Below are 22,085 nucleotides of genomic sequence, written 5' to 3'. Positions count from 1 at the left end.
AACACCCTGTGTATCATCTATCATAGAGTGCTGGCTGGGGTATGGCTTTGACATCCTTACAAATATCAACATAAGCAGGTTTTCACAAACCTATTGGAAAGCAAAAACCAAAATTCCAATTCTAGAATTTTCAATTAACTTTCAATCCTGCTAAGGACAGCATGCACGTAGGGTCTGAATGTACAGACACAGCTACACTGACATCCTTTTCTTCCCATACAATAGAAGATTATGTAAGTATGCCACAGTTAAGCAAAAAATGCAGGTTTCTCCTACAAGAAATCACTACAATGTACTCAGGTCATGTTGAATCAAAGACTAAAGGCCTCCAAATATCCATAAGATGCATGTTTACACAATACCAACATAATTTTTCAAAAACATTAGTTTGCAATAAATGAACAAATTTGAAGAAATTACTTATCACATTCAATTTAAGATAGAAGATAAAATTTCTCAGTAGCAGGAACCCATACTAGACACTACTATCACATCCACTCCAAATCACTCCAGTTCCAGAAGATCAAGAAGGGGAAATGGCAACATAAATGAACATAAGAATACTTCAGAAATATTCATACAGAAAAAAGATAAATTATTCAAAGTTTCAGCGAGTCAGCTTTGTAGTACATACCTCCAGGGCAAAAAAGAACCCAGTGAAAGGATTGGCTCCAACAGTAACATATTGGGACATGGCAGGTGGACTGTTTTTTATAGCTGCATGATATCCTCCTATATTGGAGGCAGTCTTCATTTGATCAAAAGGACACAGTGTCATGATGCCTAACAAAAACATTAAAGTGATTGTCTTACACATTCAGAACAGAGGCATGCAATTGCTCTAAAAGCATAATATATTCCTGCCTTCTTGATTGACAAGCCAGCATTCAGGGGAAAGGAAGAGGAACAGCTTTAACCATAGAAATGCCAAACAACATGGCAGAAATAACCTAATGGATTTGGATTAATTATAAAGCACATCTGGTTTGTTCAGAAGAAAAAAAATTCAGCAGAGTTCAGCAGCGAAAATACATGTACCAAACTCACTTCACCTGCCTTGATATCAGCCTTCTCACCTCTTAGCTGCTTTTGTAGAAAGGGTGGAAGAGAAACTAAGCTTACGGTCCCTCAGATATGCACAAGAACTGAGGCTTCTGCAAATTCCTGAAGGCTAGAAGTCTTTGAGAGCCTATAAATCAATTTGTCCTTTTTGGAAAGGAAACATCTCAAATTTAATCTTCCTTATGTGTTAGACTCAGGAAAGACCCATACCAGTCTTAACCTGCCTGCCAGACAGTTGTGACAGAAATGGAAATAAATGCATCTGATCTGGTCTCTCTTAGCTGTTTCTTACCAAGCAACAAAGAACAAGACAGTTACAGCTGTAAGAGGGAAGACTCAATCAGACTAGAAAAGAAAATCAAAAATATTTTTGATAGTGGTTAATGAGATCACTTACTATGACAGCCTTCTTTCACTATGTATTTCTATCCAACCAGTATCACTAAGTGCTCTCAACCAGAACTTAACTGCACAAAAACATTAATTTTATTTTTTAAATACTTGAAATTAAACAGAAATGCTTACCAATACTGGCATGGTCAACAATCATATCCACATCTTGCAAACCCCATTTCTTATAAGCTAATGGTGGAGGCTGAACATTCTCATTGCCAGATGCTGCAGCTGACAAAAGTTGATAAAGCACAAAAAAATTTCTACTGAGTCAACAACAAAGGACTAGCATATCAGAGAGAGAAAAAAAACACCTGATGCAATCTGAACCCACAAAATAACCTAGTTTTAAGTTAACACACATTAAAACATCTGTTAAAATGGCCTTTTGAAATAGTTACTGTCATGAAAACATTTTTTAAAAATTAACTGAAATAGAACTGCACATGATATTCTATTATAAATACACTTCGTGCTTGCAGATAGCGCATTTACTAGCTATTATGGATAATGTATATATATATATATATATATAAGGTACAATTTTTAAAAGCAACTACAATTGATTTTTGTAGTTTGGGCATGTTTAAGTGGAAACTTCTCCACCCAAGTACTTGCAAATTCAGAACACTCACTAGATACATAACAGTGGGAGGTGAGAACAGTGGTAAGACTAAACCAGTGAGTGTCACTTTCAAAATATCTATTATCCAAAATATAGATGATCAAGAATGAAGGAAGCTACAGCACTCCAGCTGCAGGCAGCTATTTAGCTACTTCCATGAATGCAGAGCTTTATCACACATAACAGTGGCTTGGGAAATCAAATGCCATAACTCTGAAGATTGCCCAGGTTTATTTCCAGGAGTATCATCATATGGCACACAGTATCTCTTTGGTCAGCTGGGGTCAGCTGTCCCAGCTGTGTCCCTCCAAGTTTCTGGAAACCCCCAGCCTGCTCACTGTCAGGGTAGTGTGAAAAACAAAAAAAGCCTTGACACTGACCTAGCACTGGTTCACACCACCTAAAACATCAGCATGCAGTGCTGTTTTCATCATAAATCCAAAACACAGTCCCATACCAGGTACTGGGAAAAAAAAAAATTAACTCTATCCCAGTCAAAACCAGTGTACAGTTTTATGGTGAGCATGTAGAATACCGTCAATACTACTTGGACAACTTGGGCTCTGGGAACATTTTCTGTAAAGGAAGAAACATCCTTGAATGCAGTAGGTGTCAATGTATTGATGAACAAGGAAGAAGATCTAAATTCCACCTTGATTTTATATTTAATTTAAGCAAATTTCCTAAAAAATAAGGAACTATTACCAGATTGAAAAATAAACATTTCTCTTTACACGTACCTCTTGCTACCTGATTGCGACATGCACGAAGGGACTGGAAGAGGCTGAAGCCATCAATTGTCACAATTGCTGCTGGGTACAAGATACTTAGTTCCTCGTTCTGGGGAAAAAAATGAGAAAAAGGAGACAAAAGATAAACCACTGCTACTGTTAGAACAGCTTATTTTCTGGCTTTTTATACTATTAACTACACAAAGATGAGGATTACATCCAGAGAATTAATACTAAACAAGCCACAGGCAACAGACTAAGGCAAAGCTACAGAAATTCAGTATTAAACTCTCCCAAAAATTATTTTAGCCACATAGTTTTCTATTTTTATCTTCTTCTAATAATTTCTTCGTTTGCTTTATATATCTTATGGCTTACATAAGTTACAGCAGCTTTTGAAGGCAACAGAAAAACAAGTTCATCTAGAATGTAAATATCACAGTTTTAGGAAGCCAAATTATGAAATTGGATTAATGCCTGCCTGAATTACCACTTGGGCACGTAAATGCTAATCTGGTGATACAAGATTCATATTCCTTAATGCTTCTGTATTTCAAAACTGATCCCAAAAATGTCATACTAAATCATGTGAGTATTTGTACAAAGAAAACTTGGAAATTTCAGTGATTTTGTTCATTTTCCACATAAAGCTTGCCAACTTGGCCAAAAGCAAAGAAAGCTGCCTTCTTTACTAAATAGTTTGAGTTCTGCAGAGCCTTCTCTGCAGGAAATACTCATAACGACATGGAGGCACCTAGCCCTATAAGCATTCTTTTACTTTCCAGCTATCTTCTCTGTGAAATAATTAAGATAAGTTCTTAAGAATGAGTATGAATAGCTCTTGGCACCTGTCAAGTTTTTCCCTTCATCAATGCATTATTATGTTTTTTTGCACAGAAATGAATAAATAGAACATGAATGAAGTATTCCTTTGCAAACAGAGAAAAATAAAACAAAAAAATCAATAATGTTAATACTCCAAAAGACATTTTGACTTCTCAAACTATACAGGCATGAGCACATCTAGAACAAGAAATCAAGGGCCTCTTGTTCTAAGGAATTGTCCATCCCATCAAAAACTGGTAAAGGACACAGAGCATTCACAGAGAAGACTCCCTTCCATACCCCATAACACTGGCACTTCGCTTTTGAAATAATCTGACAAAACCTGTTCTGTGACACCAGGATGCCTGGGAATTTCATAGGTTCTGCACTTTAGCTGTAGGACAGGATCTTCATTCAAAAGCTGTGCAAGAAGCAGTACTCCACTCTAGAAAAGACAGGATAAGAAGCATGAACATTTCAATCCCTTCTCTTGGGAAAGGCAAAAAGCACAATCTGCAGGGACCAAAGCTGAAAACACCCAGATGTTTACACCAAGAGCTCCCTTGTCCTGCCCCACTGAGAAACTCACTTCGGTGTAAAACCGAACGTAGCCAGAGGTGAAGCCAACCACGATGCACGTCCAGTCAGGGCGGCCTGTGGAGCTCCTGTTTCACAAAGATACACTCAAGTCAAAAACAAATCCCACTCTAAGCCAGACACACAGAAAAGTGTCATGTAAGGACATTAGTGATGCATACACATCCTTACCTCTTCTGACTTGCCAGTGGAACACACAATACACTACTCACACATTCACTAGAAACAGAAACACAAAATTAGTGGCTTCCCTTGTTGTGAAATTTTACTTCATGCAAGAAATCCTGCCATGTCAGCACTTTGAAAGTTTTAATTCATTAGTGCAGCACACCATATATCAAATTCACAGTTAGAAACAAAAAAAATTCCTTCATTTTAAAGACATCTTCAATTACATGTTCAAGAGTGCCGAAACAGACTTTTTGTACCTTGTTAATGCTGTCTTTCATAAATCACAGACTGATTATTCTGCCACTACTGCTCAGCAGATTCAAGCTGAATTTCATGTGCCTAAAGGTAAATTATTTCTTCTGATCTGTAATGATCTATCATAAAAAAACACTTTGTTTTTTTTAAGAGCTAACTGAACCATACATATCAAAATAAATTTTTGAAATATGCAACTAGGTAGATTTTATATCCACCGCCTTTCAGTGCCTTATAATTTGAGAGCATTTGAATATGGTCTTCCCAGTTAATGCAATAACTGAGCATGCTCAATGACAGGCAAAGCATGCAGAAGGCAAGCAGATGAGCAGGCCTCAATATCTCAAATCAGAAGTTATTTAACTGTTACCATGATACAAAGTTTTACACTGTCTAGGGAAACAGAAGGTACAAAGATTTTATGAGACAGCATAGAAGTCAAGATGACATCCCAAACAGCACTTAAAGCATAAATTCCAGCAGTACTGTTTATTATTTATATTTCAGGTCACCTCCATTTCCCAAAGAGTGGCTAAATAAGCAGGGTAGACAATTAGAGAAGGAAAGCTTTCTAAATGCAAGGCTGAGATGAGTTGCAATTTCATTACATCCTCAAAGCAACATTAAATATCTCAGTGACATCTTATCTTGCAATAGCAAATCTTAGCCAACACAGAACAGTCTCAGTTGTAGGCAACTTTGAGAAAAAAAAATACAAACAAAAAACCTACAAAAACCAGTCAAGTCTTTTGAAATTTGACAGTAATTAACATATTAACACTTCCACAGAATGATAAATCAAAATGTATTGAATATAAGTGCCCCTATCTAAACAGAGCAACCTGTTTCATAGGGTAGCATTCCTCAGGACTGTAACCGTAGTAAGAAACAAACCATCAAACAGATTTTTTTTTTTTTACAAAAGATGTCAGGGTAATTTCAAGCACATAGCAACAGCATATTTATAAGAGGATTGTGATTTTTGCAGATTGGAGAGAAGCTGATGAAGTCAACACCTCCTGCAGCAAACAGAAGGTTGAAGGCATCAGGGAACACATTCAAAGGCAGACAGCAACTCAAGGCTGCAAATGTAACAGCAAAGTGCAAAATCTTATTCCATATGGGAGACTCAAAAAAGCATCTGTCTGGTTATTTGAAGATAGATGAAGCGCAAATATTGTATAAATACCAAATGTATGACCAAAGCAAATTTTCCAAGTCCCTGACTTAGAGCCCAAAACTGTATTTTGATCAGAGAGGTGACTATGCTTGTTTAAATGAGGTTTTGAAAATGAAGACAAGTATTTCTAGAACAACTTCATATATTTCCAATTGCAACATTCCCTAAGAAAATTTCATCTCTACTATAAAAGATTTTTCAAAAGAGTACTTTTTTCCCTTCTAAAACAAGAATTTATAGAAAGCATGTCTAAAGTACACACAAATGATTTGCAGAGAGCCATTCTTTTAATTTGTAAGAACTTGTTCTGTGATACCACACAATACACAGGAGTGAGCTTTGCAGATACTGTTTCTCATGAGCCATGTTACTGTATTTGTTTCCAATGCTAATATACATAAAACCACAAATGCACTCAAATTAAAGGAAAAAGATTACAAGTAAAAAGCAGGTTACTAATTGCTAAACATGAAAATAACATCTTAAATCACAGCTGCATTTCAAAACTTACCCTTCTTCAACATTCAGAGAGCCACTCCAGCCAACAGCATATTGCATTTCTTCCTTTCCCTTGTCACTGTGCTTCCATTTAGCTGCCATGAAGAATAAAGATACCATCTCTAAAACCCCAATGTTTTGCATCACACAAATATAGTTCTAGTTTTAATTTTTCTCTTTGGTACAATACATCCTACCATATTTAGATTAAGTGCCAATTACAAACCTTGAAGAGCATAAAAGTAAAAATACGTTCTTAATGACTTTTCTAAAGGACTCATGTTTTCTTAGAAATTTACATGGAGTAAGACACTAAAATTTTGAAATACTTAGTTTTGTTTCAAAATATTTATACAGTAATCCATCAAATTTTAATTTGGTTCAATTAAGGAAACAGTGATCCTTAGGAAAGAAGAACTAAGCAAGGAAAAACTGGGAACACTACTGAACATGAGCTACAATGAATAGAAAATTTTAGTTTTAACTACCAAAAAGAATGTAAGTTCCCTACATTCAATCTGACAATCTTTAATCATTGCATCATAATTCAAGGTTAGAAGACACCATACTTTATTATTCACAGGGTGCTGTTACAGCTGGCATTTGATTGTTGAATCATTTCCCAGGTGTCAATGGATGACCAAAACTAAATTAGCGTTGTGTGCCATTTGTCTGACACCTAAAACCTCAGGCACAGGGTCACTTCTGCCCAGTGGGGGACAGTTGTCACTGTGAAGTTCATCAGAGGCTGTTCTCCAGAAATTTAAATCACTTCTTTATGCTCTTTCCATTAAGAACTTCATGAGGAGTACTGCTGTTTTTCCAATTTTGATGACAAATTAGCAACTGGTCTACAGCAGGTTTGGAACAGGCAGCTTTGCAGGGAATGACAAAGCAGTACAACAACTCAATACAATCTGCCCAACTACGCAAATCTGAGTTTCAACACTGATTTTTTTTTTTTTAATGCCATAATAGCCTCCATATCAGGATGTTTCCCTTCATCTCCCTCACATGTCACCCACTGCAAGACCAGAACCTCAAACAACAGCACATCTGTAAACAGCAGCATGCTGATCAGTGCTCATATATTAGCAGTGACACCTCTAAAAGCTACCAGAGCCCTACTTTAGAGTAAAATAGTTCAAGATAGTATTCAAGAATTTTCTATCAAAGGTGGAATTTCAAGAAAATTCATATGAATGCTCCTTTCCAAATGCGATACTGGCTTAGGTAATTTTTTAAGGGATTCTTACTGAGAAAAATTAATGTCAATATCTCTGAGCATTTTAAAACAACTGGGTAGTTAAAACATGCATGTGGCAAAATAGTTGCCAAAAGGTCAAAACACAACTGAGAAGTAAAGACAAAGCAACTTATTTGACAAACAGCACCTAGAAAATGCATTTTGTGTACTACAATATACTTCAAAATTCTTGAAGATATGACTTGAGGGATTAACAGAAAGGAGTGGGGCAAACAAATCTTGCTCTGGTTACTATAAAGTATCCTGGCATAAACACTCAGTGGAATGGATACTTACGCACTAGAAAGACTGCTTTCTGTTCATTAGCTATTACCATCAGGTCATTGGTTGGTGACAAGGACAACACACAGTCCTGAAGCCAGTAATTTCGCTGGTTCTTGGAATTAGATTCCTCTTCTTCCTACAAGTAAAGATTTAGTCAATGTATGCAACAATTTTTAGACACAGCAGAACTTGCAAGATTGATGAGAACAACCTGGCTTGCCCTCCATAGCAGAGCTGAATGAACATTTTATTACTGACCACATCACTTCAGCTCCAATGTGCATGAAAAGCTCTGAGAAATGCATCAGCCTTGCACTAATTCTGTGTGTTTACAAAACAGAAAACAAAGAAGTACTCATCACCAGCTCTACTTAAAATCATCTCCTTTTAAAGAGACACCAGGAGAATAAGATCTACAGTTTTAAAATCATTGGTTAGAAAGTGGAGAGACTGGCAGTTTCCAAAACTCTTTAGTTATTCTCATTACAATCCATACTCAAAATGAAGAATTTATCCAAGCTCATATGCTGACCAGCATTAAGCAAATACATGCACATATGAAGAAGGTAATTACACTGGTATTCACATGGCAACAGGTATCTGGTGCCTTTCCACAAAGTAACTTCACAATGAAACAATTCCAAACTAAATGGTGCCAAGTTTTAAAGGTATCAAGATGGGTAAGTAAAAATTTAGATACCATCTTCATGTATAAGAGAAAAAAAAATGTATCTTTGTTCCTTGGGGCAACAAGCCAAATATTTTACTGTGACACAAACAAAGTAACTCCTGCTAATCATAGTTCAAAGTCAGGAAGCAACAGCCTTGAAGTGAACTGCTGCAGTCTCAGGAGTTCATACTCCTGGTTAGTCAGATCCATCTTCTTATCCAATCGCATCACAGCAACACGTTTCCCTTATCCACAGAGTCAATTTGCACTTCTATATGCAATCCTACCTCCTGTTAGCTCTGCAAAATATTACTCTATCCTTAATATCTCAAAGCAGCTATGCACAAATAAAAAACACAACTCCAGTGTGATCATTTTCTGATTCATTCCATTTATTCTGTTACAGTGAAGTTGCATCCACTTGAAAATCTGCCCATTTACTCCCAGCAGAAAAATAAACATCAAACTGTAGGAAGAATTTGCATGTCATGCTCTTAATCAGCTACTCATTGTATTTATTTTCTTGCACCACAAAAATGGTCACTGTACACATAGAAATATGCTGTGTATCCATGATAAAGTCGACATTAGCACACTACAAAAATTGTTAACTATCGTTGTCCACACAATCTCCTAATTTGTGTAAAAGAACTTATTTTCATGTGATTTTTGTCTGTTGATGGATGCCAAATTTTTAGCAACTATTTTCCCCTATTTACTTGCAGTTTTCAAGACTTTACAAAAAGGCAATGAAATTATCTGAGATACTTATGACAATTTTAACTCCTCATGGCAGAGATAAATGTGTCATGTACAAAAACACATAAGCAAAAGCCAAAGAAAAGCCTTGTACTAATTTTTAATGTCATGATTTTCAGACTGAGGAAAAATAAACAAAAATTAAAGGATTGTCAGAAGATTAGAAGGAATTGCAACAGCATTCCAGGCCGAAAATTTAAAATTATCTGAAAGCATGAACAAAGAACTTGAAATTCGAAGACAAAATACACGACTATCTCATATTACTTACAAAGACAAGTTAAGAGTTAAAACAGGAAAAGCATCGAACTTGTCAAAATAAACTTAAAGGTGAAAGACAGAATGATTAAAATCTGCATTTAAGAAAAGATATCATCGTTCATACAAAACAACTAATCAGATCCATAAAAGGACATCTTATAAAAAAACAGAACTTTTTTTTAATTTTCAATGCCTTCTCAGAAATTGCTGTTCCATGAAATACATATTTGTCCAGGGCACAAGTAATTCCAAGAAATAAAAAATCTTTCACAGCTAAAATGCAAATCAAGAGTAAAAAGATTTAACAATGGAATTGATTGTTATATTTTACTAATAATTCTCACCCACTCACTTTACTGTGTGTTCAGACACACAGACTCCTGTATTTATAATGCTCCTACACATAACAACCTCTTTGCTGTGTATGACAGCAAACCCTTTCTGAAGTTTGGCCTGGAATCACTGGTAACTTCAGAGGAAAACATGCAAGTAAGGATGCAAGAATGATGTGAACCACCTGGCACAAAAGTGTGACATCTTATAGAAAAGAGTGCAAAAATCAACTATTCCAATTTAGAAATTCTTGCTGGTTCTATCACATTACAACAAAAGTAGAAAACCAAGTATTTGTTCCACTCATTCATTCAGCAAGTTATAAATTTCACAGTTCATCTAACAAAGATGTGGCTTGAGAAACACACTCATTTCATGACAATTAGAGTGCAGCTGAGTACCCATCCTATTTAAAAGGTTTTATACCCAGTCATTCCTGACAGTGTCAGTGATTCATCCCTGGGAGACAGAGACGTCATGCTCATTTCAATTTGTCTGTCACCTTAGCTGAAAAATCTGTTTCTCTGCTGAATAGTCACAAGGACACTGTCCAACAGCTTGGGCATCCTTCCTACACACTGAGAAAAAGATGGCAGAGAACTGGTTTGCTAGTAAGGTGAGGTCTGGATTCTTCAGAGCTCTTAGAGGGAATTAATCAAGTAATTCTGTTGAGAGGATTCTTTTAGGTACAAAGGATTTCTACAAGCAGCCTCACTGATATCTCATCAAGTCAGCTGGTAGTTGGAAGGCTCAGCCTTATAAACAATTAACAGACCAGCCCTGCTACTCTCAGTTGAACAAGTTGTGCAGAGCAATGTTCTTCCCTTTTAAAGAGCAACTGTGCTGCTCCATCCCACATAGGTAGCTTAAACCCTCCTGCAGCACCATCCACACATCACAGCATAAAAGGAGCACTAGTGATCCTTAGGAAGATATCTATCATCTTCCTAACTCCAGTAATTCATTCTTTAGGATTTTTTTGATTTATATTAATTCATTATTCACTGCCATGCCCTACTGTTTCTGACTAGCTACAGCACAAAAAGGATGCCTCCAGGGTGCAGCTGCACAGGAACATGTGTGTATACTTTGGTGAGAAAAGCCCTACAGAACACAAGCATTTCAGCAATTATCACAATAGGTAACATCCAAGTTATATTTAGAAAAAAAAACTACAGAACAAGGGACAAACAAGCAGTCACATTTCAAACACAAGTCTAGACCTTTCTTGCCCAGGTAACAGTTACATAGGAAGAAAAAACCAAAACACCACACACACAAACTAATGGAAAAGTCTTCTATAATAGGGAAGTTAGCAATAAATATATATATATATATATGTATACACACATATATACATATGAACTTACAGGTTCTTGTAATTCTGCTTCATCCCAGGCTCCCCAGCCACCATCTTCCCAGCTTGTTGATTTGCCTGCTTTAAGTGAAAAAAAGACTTGTCACAGGAATACAGCATACACAACAAAGTGAACATTTCCCCACTAATGCATTAAAACTTTTTTTTATGACAGATACTAAACGAGTTCTGCTGAAAGCACCCTGAAGTGTCTTATTTTTCTGTATTTTATTTACTTCCATTTCTGGCACTAAGGAAGAGTACTAACAGGAGATGTACCCAAGATACAAAAGGGAACAATGGTACAGGGAAGTTTATCTGTGACCACAAAACATCACAGCCCAGAATAACGCAGATCCCACCAGAAAAACAAAAGCTGAAAGTTTGGCCTCTGATGAGAAAATGAGCACAATGATCTTAGTCATTCACATCTTTGCATGACAACAGAGAGGAAAACTAATGAGACATTGATCAGTTTCAATTATGTCATTCAGAAACTTCAGAGAAACCACAAACTCAAAAAATACCACAAACACCTGAGAAAACAGAGATTAAGAGAGACAGGCCTACTTCTTTAGTTGTAAGAATGAATGTGGAAGTTCTTTTTTTCACCTAAAAATACAGAATTTGGAATAAATTGAAAAGCCACAGGCATTTAGTAGTAGCAGATGTACAATTCTCAGATACTACCACCCCTGGGACCCTCAATAAATCAACAAACATCACTGTAGTTCAGTAGGAAAGCCAAGGACTGTTTCCATCCAAGCATACACCAGAGTGAAATCTGAAGCAGTAACATTGACTCCAAGAATTTTACAAAGATTTCTTTCAAGTTTTTCCATTAACTGTTGTCATGGCAAATTTGATCTTAAGAAGTTTAAGCATATTGTCTCAAACGAGTTTAAATTTAGTTCTAAGCAAGCAAGATTCTGCCATTTTGGATGGCCAAACAGTACAGACAGGAAGGTTTGTATCAAGAACAATTTTATTTGGTCTAAAAACTTGTAGTTCTGTTACCATCACACAAGGAAAGAGTGAACAACAAAACAGAAATCTTCTGCATGGCTAATGAAGACAAAAATCTTTGAAAAAAAAAATTCATTTTAGACAAACTTTTCCCCAATGCTGTCAAGAAGGTATTTTAGGAGGATGTAGAAGACAAAATGCCCACTTCATTCTACCTCTGTAAAATGGAAAGGTCTGTACCATCTGCAAAATGGGCAAGCCAAGCAGTTTTACTGCATCATCAGCAATGCAACTATAACTGCACAGCTATTTCAGACATCACTATATAAGCAACAAGCTTCCAAGGGTCACAGTCTCATCTTGCATTTGAGATTGAAAATTTTTGCAGTGTACAAACATACAAAGGAAAATTATGGCAAATACTGTTAAATATAGTAACCACAAGATTAAAACAGTAGCTAACTTCAATGTTTAGATTGAGATCACTAATAAAATTCTACTTCTGTTTGCATTTTATTATCTAAAATGATTTTTTAAAAATCCCCTTCCTATAAAATTTGTGGAGGAAAGAATGGTCCAGAGACAAACAGAACCATATCTAAGAAACACAGCTGGGGCCAATGTCTTCCCTGCAGCACAGAGCAGACCAACCTTCCCAAAAAACCTCAGCCACTTCAATTCTGAGACTGAACACCCACAACATAAAACTGCAGCTGTGAGGATTCTTGCTGCCTCTGTGAATAGCCACAATTTTGCGGTAGTTGTCATCATGCTGGGATGATACTAGATAAATGAAAAAAGATGGGAAAATGATGTAATGGTGAGTCACCATTCCACTGACGAAAATGCAGAGATCTTTTGGAACTGCGTGTGGCCTGCCCTGCAAAGCCAGCACCCTCTCCAGCTTACAAGCATTTACAAGCCTGCTCCTTCATATCCACCCTCCTCATTGGATAGACCATCCCAGGATGTGCCATCATATGTATTTCTCAAGGCTTGCATCCATCTTGCCTTTCTTCCACACATTGTTTCTTATTTTAAGAAGAAATGAAATTAAAATTGTTTTCTTATTCACACCATCCTTATTATTTTGATGTTTCACCTAGGCAATGAATAGTGAAGCAAGGCATTAAACAATTGACAGCAATTCCTGGAACATTGGACAGAGGAGATACTATCAAAGTAACTCAAAGCACTAGTTATTCACCTGTGCCAAAGAATTAAAAACCATTCCATGGAGGCTGCCAGCTTGCACAGCCTTTCCCACCCACCAGCACTTGATGGAATTGGTCAAGTCAAAGTCCAAGTCCACAGGGTCCAAGTTCTGTTACAATGAAGATTTTAAAAAATCCCCCAACATTTCCTTTAGTAACATTACAGACCAGAACTAGCAACTGTGGAATTATCTAGTAACACATTATCTAGTAACTAATACCTAAGCAAGACCTAAACAGTTGCAATACAATCACTTTTTCCAGTCCCTCTTCAGGAAAAAAAAATAAAAAAAAATAAAAAAAAATAAAAAAAAATCAAACTTTCCTGCACAAATCTCTATTTCCATTCAACTCTATCTCTGACTAGTAGCAGATGTCTTATAAACAGTTCTCCTTACTTGGATAAAGCAGCAGCAATATTCCAGAATTTGCTTTACTACAGAGATTGCAAAAATAAAAGTTCATCTACTGGATTTACATGAACCACTTAATTCTTTAATTTGAAGCATATAGCATCAGCACATTTGAAATTTAAGAGCTGGTTTAAATGCTGCACATGTGCAACACTGGTGTTAATGCATAAGAGAATTCATTTAAGCATATTTGTCATTAAACATAACAAGAACAACTTTACCTATAAGCATATTTTATTTAAAAGACAAGAACGGAGGAGATAGAAAAAAATAGGAACAGATCTAGACCACCGAGGTCTAACTGGCATTTAACAGGTCAAATTCAGTATGAAAGACATTTTTACTGACTTCCCAAATTACAGAATAGACATCTGAGCACAGAGAACTGCCTGTGCCCTTCCTTCCAGAGCAGCACCATGACCTGGGGCAGGCAGTTGAAGTCTTTTCTTCCTGCCCTCACATTTACATTCCAAATCCATGCAGGAGGTTACTGGGGGCTGTGCTTGGACACATGCAATGAAGCCCCATCCACGCTTTAGGAACATAAAACATTACTAGGTAATAGTGCAAGAAATGATTGCTTAACTGCGAGAGTTGCAGGTTTTCTTCATGCATGTTTACTGCAATTCTGATACCACTGGATTGCATAATTACAAAAGAAATAGAAGCAGTTTCTTTTCTCTTCTGGCCAAGGAATTTTAGAAACAGCTTAGAATCCTCTTGCTGCTCAGGAATCATAGAGCATTTATTCCCAAAGCTCCTCCAATGTGAGGACTGACAAATACATAAGATTATTTTGCTAACATTACAAGGAAGCCTCTCTGGAAACTAGTTTTATATTTGTTCTTTCTTCTCACTTTGGGCATCCTTAAGTGGGGGAAAAAAAACCCAAAAGCACAACTAAGTCTCCTAATCACAAAAATAACCACTTCAGCATTTTTTCTTCCTTAAAGAGGTCAGAATTGCTTTTGACAAAGTAAAAAATGACCAAATTAAAAATAATCCAGGTACTATATATATATTTTTTAAGTAACAGTGCAAAGTTCCATGGCTTACAGTTATAACTTAACCCCAAAATTTGAAATACTGGAGGGAAAAAAAAAACAAAATCCATAGGAAACAATGAAACAGATTACATACAAAATGCAGTATTCCAAACTATTCCTCAGATCCAAGCAATGCCTTAAGTTAGAGCAAGAAAGAATGAAGGCTGTGCTGTAAAGGAGGTGTTACAGCAGCAAAAACTCAGGTGAGAAGATAATTTGGATGAAGTACTCTGACAGCATTCTCTTATATATGCTGAGAGCATATCATTTACTCTTCCCCACGTCTGAGACATATTGACTGCTACAAATGCAACCCAATTCATACAGAGTGCCTATTTTAATGACCCTTTACAGGAAAACTGAAAGAAAGAAATACTAAATGTAAATACTACAAGCTGGAAAGGGATGATCTGATTAAAGAGGCAACGAAAAAGAGCTTGTAAGAGGAGTATTCAATAGGAATATAACTGATTCAATAAGATTGATATGGAAGCAGTTAACAACACCCCTAATGCTAAATGGAATCTAGAATTTCATTTTATAATGTATTTTTTTCTTTGTAACCTTGTAGACAACTCTGAAATAAAAAGCCTGGCCTTCCGCATTTGTGAACTAAGTCAGCTGATCCAGATAAAGCAAAGTGTACAAGTCTAAAGATGTTGTTCAGAGGAACTGGGCTGAAAAGCACTTCTCAGGCTGCTGTCAATGTAACAAGGCAGGATTTTGGAAAGGAGTTTCTCTGACAGGCTTAAGCCATCATTTCTACTGCAAAAAGAAGCAGTAAAGTGACACCTTGTAGCCCTGAGGAAGCCCTCAGGTCAGGGGATCATTTTTTTTCTTCCCCTGAATAAGAACAAACTCACTATCATAAATGGAGATATCATTGCTTGGGAACTCTCATGGTCAAGTTTGGGTTTGTTGGCTTTTTTTCCTTATTAATTTTATTTAGGTAATGAGAGATAAAGACAGCTGGGAACTAAAAATATCTGCGCATCAAAAAAGTACTGATTTTTCTGAGTCATCTTAATACCCCCACAGTTTATCTAGCAGCAGTCCTTGCTGGTTATGACACTGAATTGCTGTCATCAAGCCTATAAAATGTTTGAAAACACAGTTCAAGCTCTGAGTGTACTAGAAGAAGAGAGACACCCATTGCTCTAATTAAATTGTAGTTAAAATCTTAAATTCAAAAAGATTATAGGAAATTCTACCTGTCTTGCTCTACTTTCTGCTCGGTTCAGGTAAACATCCATTAATTAATTTCTGAATGCTAAAATTCTGTCATGCCTGCAAAGCCTTATCATATATTGCAGATAAGATGGATCTTTTCCTTCCTATGCATGCCTTTATTTAAGACAGCTTTACAAGAGAGTTAACTGTTAGAGCTGTTTCCTGATCCAGCCAACAGCAGCCCAAAACCTCTTCAACACAGCAAGATGTCAAATTAAATGTGGTGCAAACATTTCCTATTCCCAGTATTTGCACAGTTAGAACAGCTGTTTTCAGAGCCACTTAGACACCACTAGGCTCAGGCTCCACAGAGGACTTGTGCCTCATTACTCTTCCCAAGAATCTTAAATTCTCATGCTTGTTTAAGTCTTCCTCATTAAAATATGAAAAAGCATTCATAACATTTTTTTCTTAAAGAATAAAGATATAGCAACTCCATAAGAAGCATCTTTAACCAGCTCACTCTGTAACACCAGGTTTATTTACTTAAAGCATGTGAGCCAAGATCCAATGCAACACCTGTTATTCTATTCTAATATGGACAATTAAGAGTAGCTATATTTTGCTTCATGGCAGATCAATGGTCAGCTCAAGCAGTCTATGAACATTTCTTACATTATTCCAGCATGGCATCAGTGGCAATTTTAACAGATGACTGCATAACACAAACACAAAGCACACAAACCCTTCCAGTGTCCACTGAGTGAGCAGGAAACAGGCACCTGCAGAAATTACTTCACACAAGGCTCAGAGGAAGAGGACAGCTTTCTTTCCCTCCCAGTTTACCAAAAAAGTGTATCCTTGGCACAAACAAGACAACCTGCTAGGCTACAGGAAAAACTTAAGTGAAGTTGTAGTTGATAGAAACTTCCCTTCATCTTGTTCTACTGTAGAATGTGTTTAAATGCTTACCTGTACAAAAAAAAGGGGGAAAAAAATCAAGTCCCCTTGGAATAAAAATCCAGATTTTTTTTTTTTATTTACCTACACCTGTATTTTTAATATATACAAAACTTTGCTAAGCATTTCAAGTAAAATTTGAAGTTGACAACCTCGATTAAATTTTATATAAACAACATATACTGCTTTAAATACAAGATGACAAGTTACAGGTTTTTACACAAATTAAAGACATCTGATTTAAAAACTGGACTAAAGTCACAGTATCACATTGTGATTTAGAAATGTATACTGCCTGCATTTTCTGAAGCAAGAAAATTCTCTTTATTTAAAATGTTACTGCAAAAATGCTTTTACAAAAGTAACCCTAAATTTTATTGCAGCAAATACACTCACAGAAAAAACTTTGGTTAGTCCTGTTAGAACTAAAATATGGCCCAAGTTAAAACAGCATTAGAAACTTCTTTGCTCTATAACTAAGAAACAAAGAAAGACAAGGCCTACAGCCTCCACTAAAAACCCTAGACCCCACACCTTGAAGATTTCAAAGGCGCCTTTTCAAAAACATTTGTTATCCAAAACCTGACAGGAGTTCTTGAAAACTCTACTAAATACTTGAAATATTAAGTTATTACTAAAATAATTTGTTAACTAGAATGTTCCCTGTTAAATAAAAATATTTAATATATATTTATTTCCCTAAGGTAGCTATAATTTTAAAATGCAACCTTTAAAGACTAGCATGAGTTTTCACACAAATGAAGCATAGCGTTAAAAAAGAGAAAGTATATGAAAGGTTCACATCCTCAGATAAAAAAAAAATACTTAAGAGTTTTGGCAGGTGCTTGCTGGTATTTATATAATTGTTTGCATAAAAACAACCACAGTTTGAGAACTAAAGTTTGATTTCAGAGCAAATTAACATCTTCTTTGTTGAACTTATTAGCATAAAAACCCTAGAATTTATTTTTTTCCCTATAGAGTAAAAAAATCTAAAAACAGACTAAAATCCAAGTTTTTAAACATGCAACCTTATGAAACTACTCTTCAGTCAACAGAAGAGATTTTAGCAAAGCATTCCCTGATAAAAAAACAATTTATTCACTTCTAATTTAAGATACCCTGGCAAATTTGAGCAGCACTTCTCCCTTGTCAAATACAAATGCATCAAGAATTTTTGCTTCAAAAATCACTAAGTTACATCTTTATGTCAAAAACCACTTTGGGAACTCTCACTTGCTGATATTTATAATTATTTATCCTCAACCATGAAACATCTGTAGTAGCAAAAAATTACAGGCAAAAATCCAAAAGATTTCAATGAATCTAAATGAGCATTATTTTGAAAAACACTCACTTCTGCCTCAATGACTGAATAAGCAAATATAAAAATAGTCCAGAAGACAGCCAACTCATTAAAATGGAACAGCAGCTATGCATCTTCTTTACTTCTATTATTTTGGTAGTTTTACAACATACTAAATATTTCTCTTTATGGCTACCATTTGATAAATCCACTCCAATAAAATATCCAAGTTACTTTACACAAACATCTCTCATGTACCATCAAATAGGAGAAAAATATTTTGATTTCTTTCAACGCCCACTTTTAGAAACACAAACACATTCCAATACTTTGAGTTATCTTCAGAATTCAAGACATACTAACAGAAGCCTTCTGCTTCCAGAATCTCTCCTTTAGATACAGATGATACCAGAGAAAAGCCATGTGGAACTTGTTATGCATTTTTCAAACACTATTAGAGTTAGAAAACAAGCAGCAGCAGGAAACTGTTTTTCTACCAAAAGTTTTGCACACAGAAGTTTTAGTGGCAAAATTAACTAGCTGAACATATAATGTACTTTTAAAGGTTTTTAAAAACTGTTGTGTCATCTTTTTAACAAGACCTGTAGTTACTGGATAAGGAGCAATGACTTTAAACAGGGAATGAGTTTATATTGTATATTAGGAAGAATTTTTTTATATAATAAAGAAGATGAGGCACTAGAACAGGTTGCTCAGAGAAGCTGTGGATGCTTCTCTGACGTGATCTCTGAAAGTGTTCAGAGACAGGCTGGATGGGCATTTGAGCAACCTGGCCTGGTGAAAAGTGTCCCTGCCCACAGCAGGAGGTTTAGACTAGATTAACTTTAAAGGTCACTTCAAACACAAACCATCCTATAATTTCCCCTCTTCTAATTCCCTCACAGCCATTTTAAACTTTTAAAATAAGTACCTCGATGTTTTCTCTTAAAGCTCTGTCCACAGCTGTGAGGATTTTTACAAGCATCCTCATTAACCTCTTCAAACACTTTCCTTCCCTACTGCTGTCAGAAACCAAAAAACATCAGCCAAATACAGTTTGTCTATTTTGGGGGGTTTACACCTATACACACACACTGTGCAGTTTTCACAGGATGCGTAACAAATACACGAAACGGTGTTTCAGTTTCCTGTGGTTTCTATCCTGGGCATGGATCTGTTGAGAACGCAGCTTCCTTGTCAAGCAGCTCAGCCTGCACTGCCTCACACTGCAGAAACCTGGTCCACAGCTTCAGACTGATAATGCTTTAATATTTGCTGTCTTTTAATTTAAGCTGCCAAGCTAAACCTTTAGTACACTTTCAGCACGTTCTGCAATCCTAGAAAACCTTGCACGCACAGCGTGCGTTGTCTTTCGGAGAGCGTCTTCAGACAGCTGCGCTCCCAGCAAGAAACCTACAAACTTTTAAAGTTTGGGGCACGCAGGGTCAGTGGCCAAAGCACTTCACCTCCACACTACGGGATGAGGAGCGACAGCTGCGCAGCTGGGACTCGTGGGGGCCAGGAAAGTCTGACTCTGCGGTGGCGGCGCGGCAGCCACGGCGAGACTCCCGCGCCGCGCCCCAGGAGCGCCGCGGGCTCGCGGCCACCCCGGAGCGAGCGCCGGGCCCGCGGCCACAGCCCCGCGCCGGACGGGGGCCGCACTCACCGCTCTCCTTGCCGGCCGCGGCGCTGCCCGGGCGGCGCTGCGGGCTCAGGAAGTCGCGGGCCAACTCCAGGTCCTGGAAGTGGGCGAAGGGGACGAGGCTGCAGGACATGCTCCCGGTGCCGGCGGAGCCGGAGCCGCGGCCGCCACCCAACCCGGAAAGGCTCGGCCGCTTCCCCCGGCCCGGCGCGGCCCCGCGCATGCGCGGCACGGAGGGAGGGCGGTGCCTTGGCGCTCCGCCCGCAGCGCCTCCGCACCGCCCCGCAGGGCTCCGGAGTGCCGGGTTTAATCGCGCTTTCCCTGAAGAATTTCCTCCCAGCGTCCGACCTAAGCTTCCCCTGCCGCTGCTTGAGGCCCTTTAATCTTGTCCTGTCGCTAGCTGCCTGGGAAAACAGTGCCATCGCCCACCTTCCCACAGCGCCTCTGAAGTAGCTATAGAGAGCTATGAGATCATCGCTGAACATCCCTTTTTCTAGCTAAACAACCCCAACTCCCTCAGCTGGATTTTACCATCTAGACCTAATATTGAACCAGCACAGCCCAAACCCCCCATGTTACTCTGATAAATAGAAAACACCTTTTATGGTTAGTGAAAACAGAGTTTCTTTCAGTCTTGATTGCTCTTGCAAATAAAAAGCTTTTATTTAGATTTCATGTCAACCCATTTCTATTCCTTCTCTGGACTCTGCAGCATCTGAATGACAGCAGCAATTATGATGATTGAGATTTGCTGTGGAGTGCAATTGGTACATGGCTGACAGCTGACCTGCAGCCTCCAAAACCTCTTCTTCAGGTAAGGAATAAAAAGAATGTATGGGAAGAACACCAAGGGATGTTTTCTGGACCCGGAGAAAATACAAATTCCCCTAGGTGTAAGACTTGATGAATTTTTAATGGATCTTACTTGACTAGCCTTTATATGCGTACACACACACACACACACACATACATACACACACACACACACATATATGTATATAAGAACTCTGTTTCTTGTTTTCTCACAGGGCTCTTTTATGTGATAGCAATGTGTGTCTTATGTAGCTAAAAGCAGACATAACTAAGAAAAGTAGAAATAACTGAGAAAGTTATTTCTGCAAGTTTGGTTTGTAGTCTAGGTCTTCTACATAGTCTTTAAATACCTTTTTTACTAAGAGAAGTTTCATGCCAAAGTGGGCTCCGGTTGGATAGTCCTAAAAGCACAGATTGTAATAGGTTATAAACTCCAGAAAATCCCTTGTGAGATATGCAAAGAAACTGGCTTTAATTTACCCTGACAACTTTTTAATGTCTTCAGCTGTTCTACTTTGTTGTAGTGATGTACTGGTTTAAAACCCAGTGGGAAAGTTAACCCCACTGAACTGCATCTCCTCTTCCAACAAGCAACAAAACACTAGCAGGAGTCACAATTTTACTGAAAAGCTTGTTATAAATACAGTATCAATAAAAGAGAGCATAAAAGAGGCCTACAAGAGGATATTCAGCATGGAACAAACACAAACACTTCCTGAAGAGAGAGAGCCTGGCATTGTTTCTTTTTCCTACCTTTAATATAATTGCTTTGATATAGTGCACTATACTACCCTGTACTATACACTACTAGTAGTTTTAACTTTTATATTGGTTAAGATCTTTCATGTAATAATATGTCATAATGAATAATTCATTCTATATAAGATATACCTGAGGTGGCAGCAATGGGACTCTATGGTGGCCATGGTGGCTTTATCTGGGTGCTGAACAGCCATGCAGTCCCAGCCCCTTCCACGAGCCTGGAAAAAAGATAAGGAGCTTTCTGCTTCCAGCACCCCAGATTTCCTGCTGATACCACAACCCCACAATGAGGTAGGTGGTATTGAATTAAAGAGCACTAAAAACAACATCTGTCTTTTCCTCTGTACCCAGGACAAGTAATCAGGGCTCAGTAATTTTGCCCCTGGCAACTACAGGAACATTTTGTGTTTCCATTTCAAACCTGTGGCTCCTCAGGCAATACACAGGTTAGACTTGAATTTAAGCAGATAAAAAATCCTGTGGTTGTCCAATAGAGAGTTGTTCAATCCTGTTTTTCCGATCAAGCATAGAATTACGTGATGTGG

General features: G+C 37.5%; 1 protein-coding gene across 3 annotated transcripts in view; it reads right to left on the bottom strand.

The window, feature by feature from the left end:
* Window positions 1-20,187, bottom strand: part of RAB3GAP2 (RAB3 GTPase activating non-catalytic protein subunit 2) — a 42,117-nt gene extending 21,930 nt beyond the window's left edge. Inside the window, exons 1-10 of one of the 3 annotated variants that reach the window (XM_031504241.2) lie at window positions 19,990-20,187; window positions 11,262-11,329; window positions 7,881-8,004; window positions 6,351-6,432; window positions 4,405-4,452; window positions 4,226-4,301; window positions 3,980-4,081; window positions 2,821-2,920; window positions 1,588-1,686; window positions 635-783 (exon numbers count right to left, since the gene is read on the bottom strand). In XM_031504241.2, the coding sequence (XP_031360101.2) occupies window positions 635-783; window positions 1,588-1,686; window positions 2,821-2,920; window positions 3,980-4,081; window positions 4,226-4,301; window positions 4,405-4,452; window positions 6,351-6,432; window positions 7,881-8,004; window positions 11,262-11,329; window positions 19,990-20,098 (957 nt within the window). In that variant the 5' untranslated portion in view covers window positions 20,099-20,187. The remainder of the gene's footprint in view (window positions 1-634; window positions 784-1,587; window positions 1,687-2,820; window positions 2,921-3,979; window positions 4,082-4,225; window positions 4,302-4,404; window positions 4,453-6,350; window positions 6,433-7,880; window positions 8,005-11,261; window positions 11,330-19,989) is intronic. The other 2 variants (XM_077781868.1, XM_077781867.1) reach the window with 2 other exon arrangements.
* Between the last annotated feature and the right edge of the window lie 1,898 nt (window positions 20,188-22,085).

Source organism: Lonchura striata, chromosome 3, assembly GCF_046129695.1.
Source record: "Lonchura striata isolate bLonStr1 chromosome 3, bLonStr1.mat, whole genome shotgun sequence".
NCBI lineage: Eukaryota > Metazoa > Chordata > Aves > Passeriformes > Estrildidae > Lonchura > Lonchura striata.
Note: the sequence above shows the minus strand (reverse complement) of the source record. Positions and strands in the feature narration are given on the sequence as shown.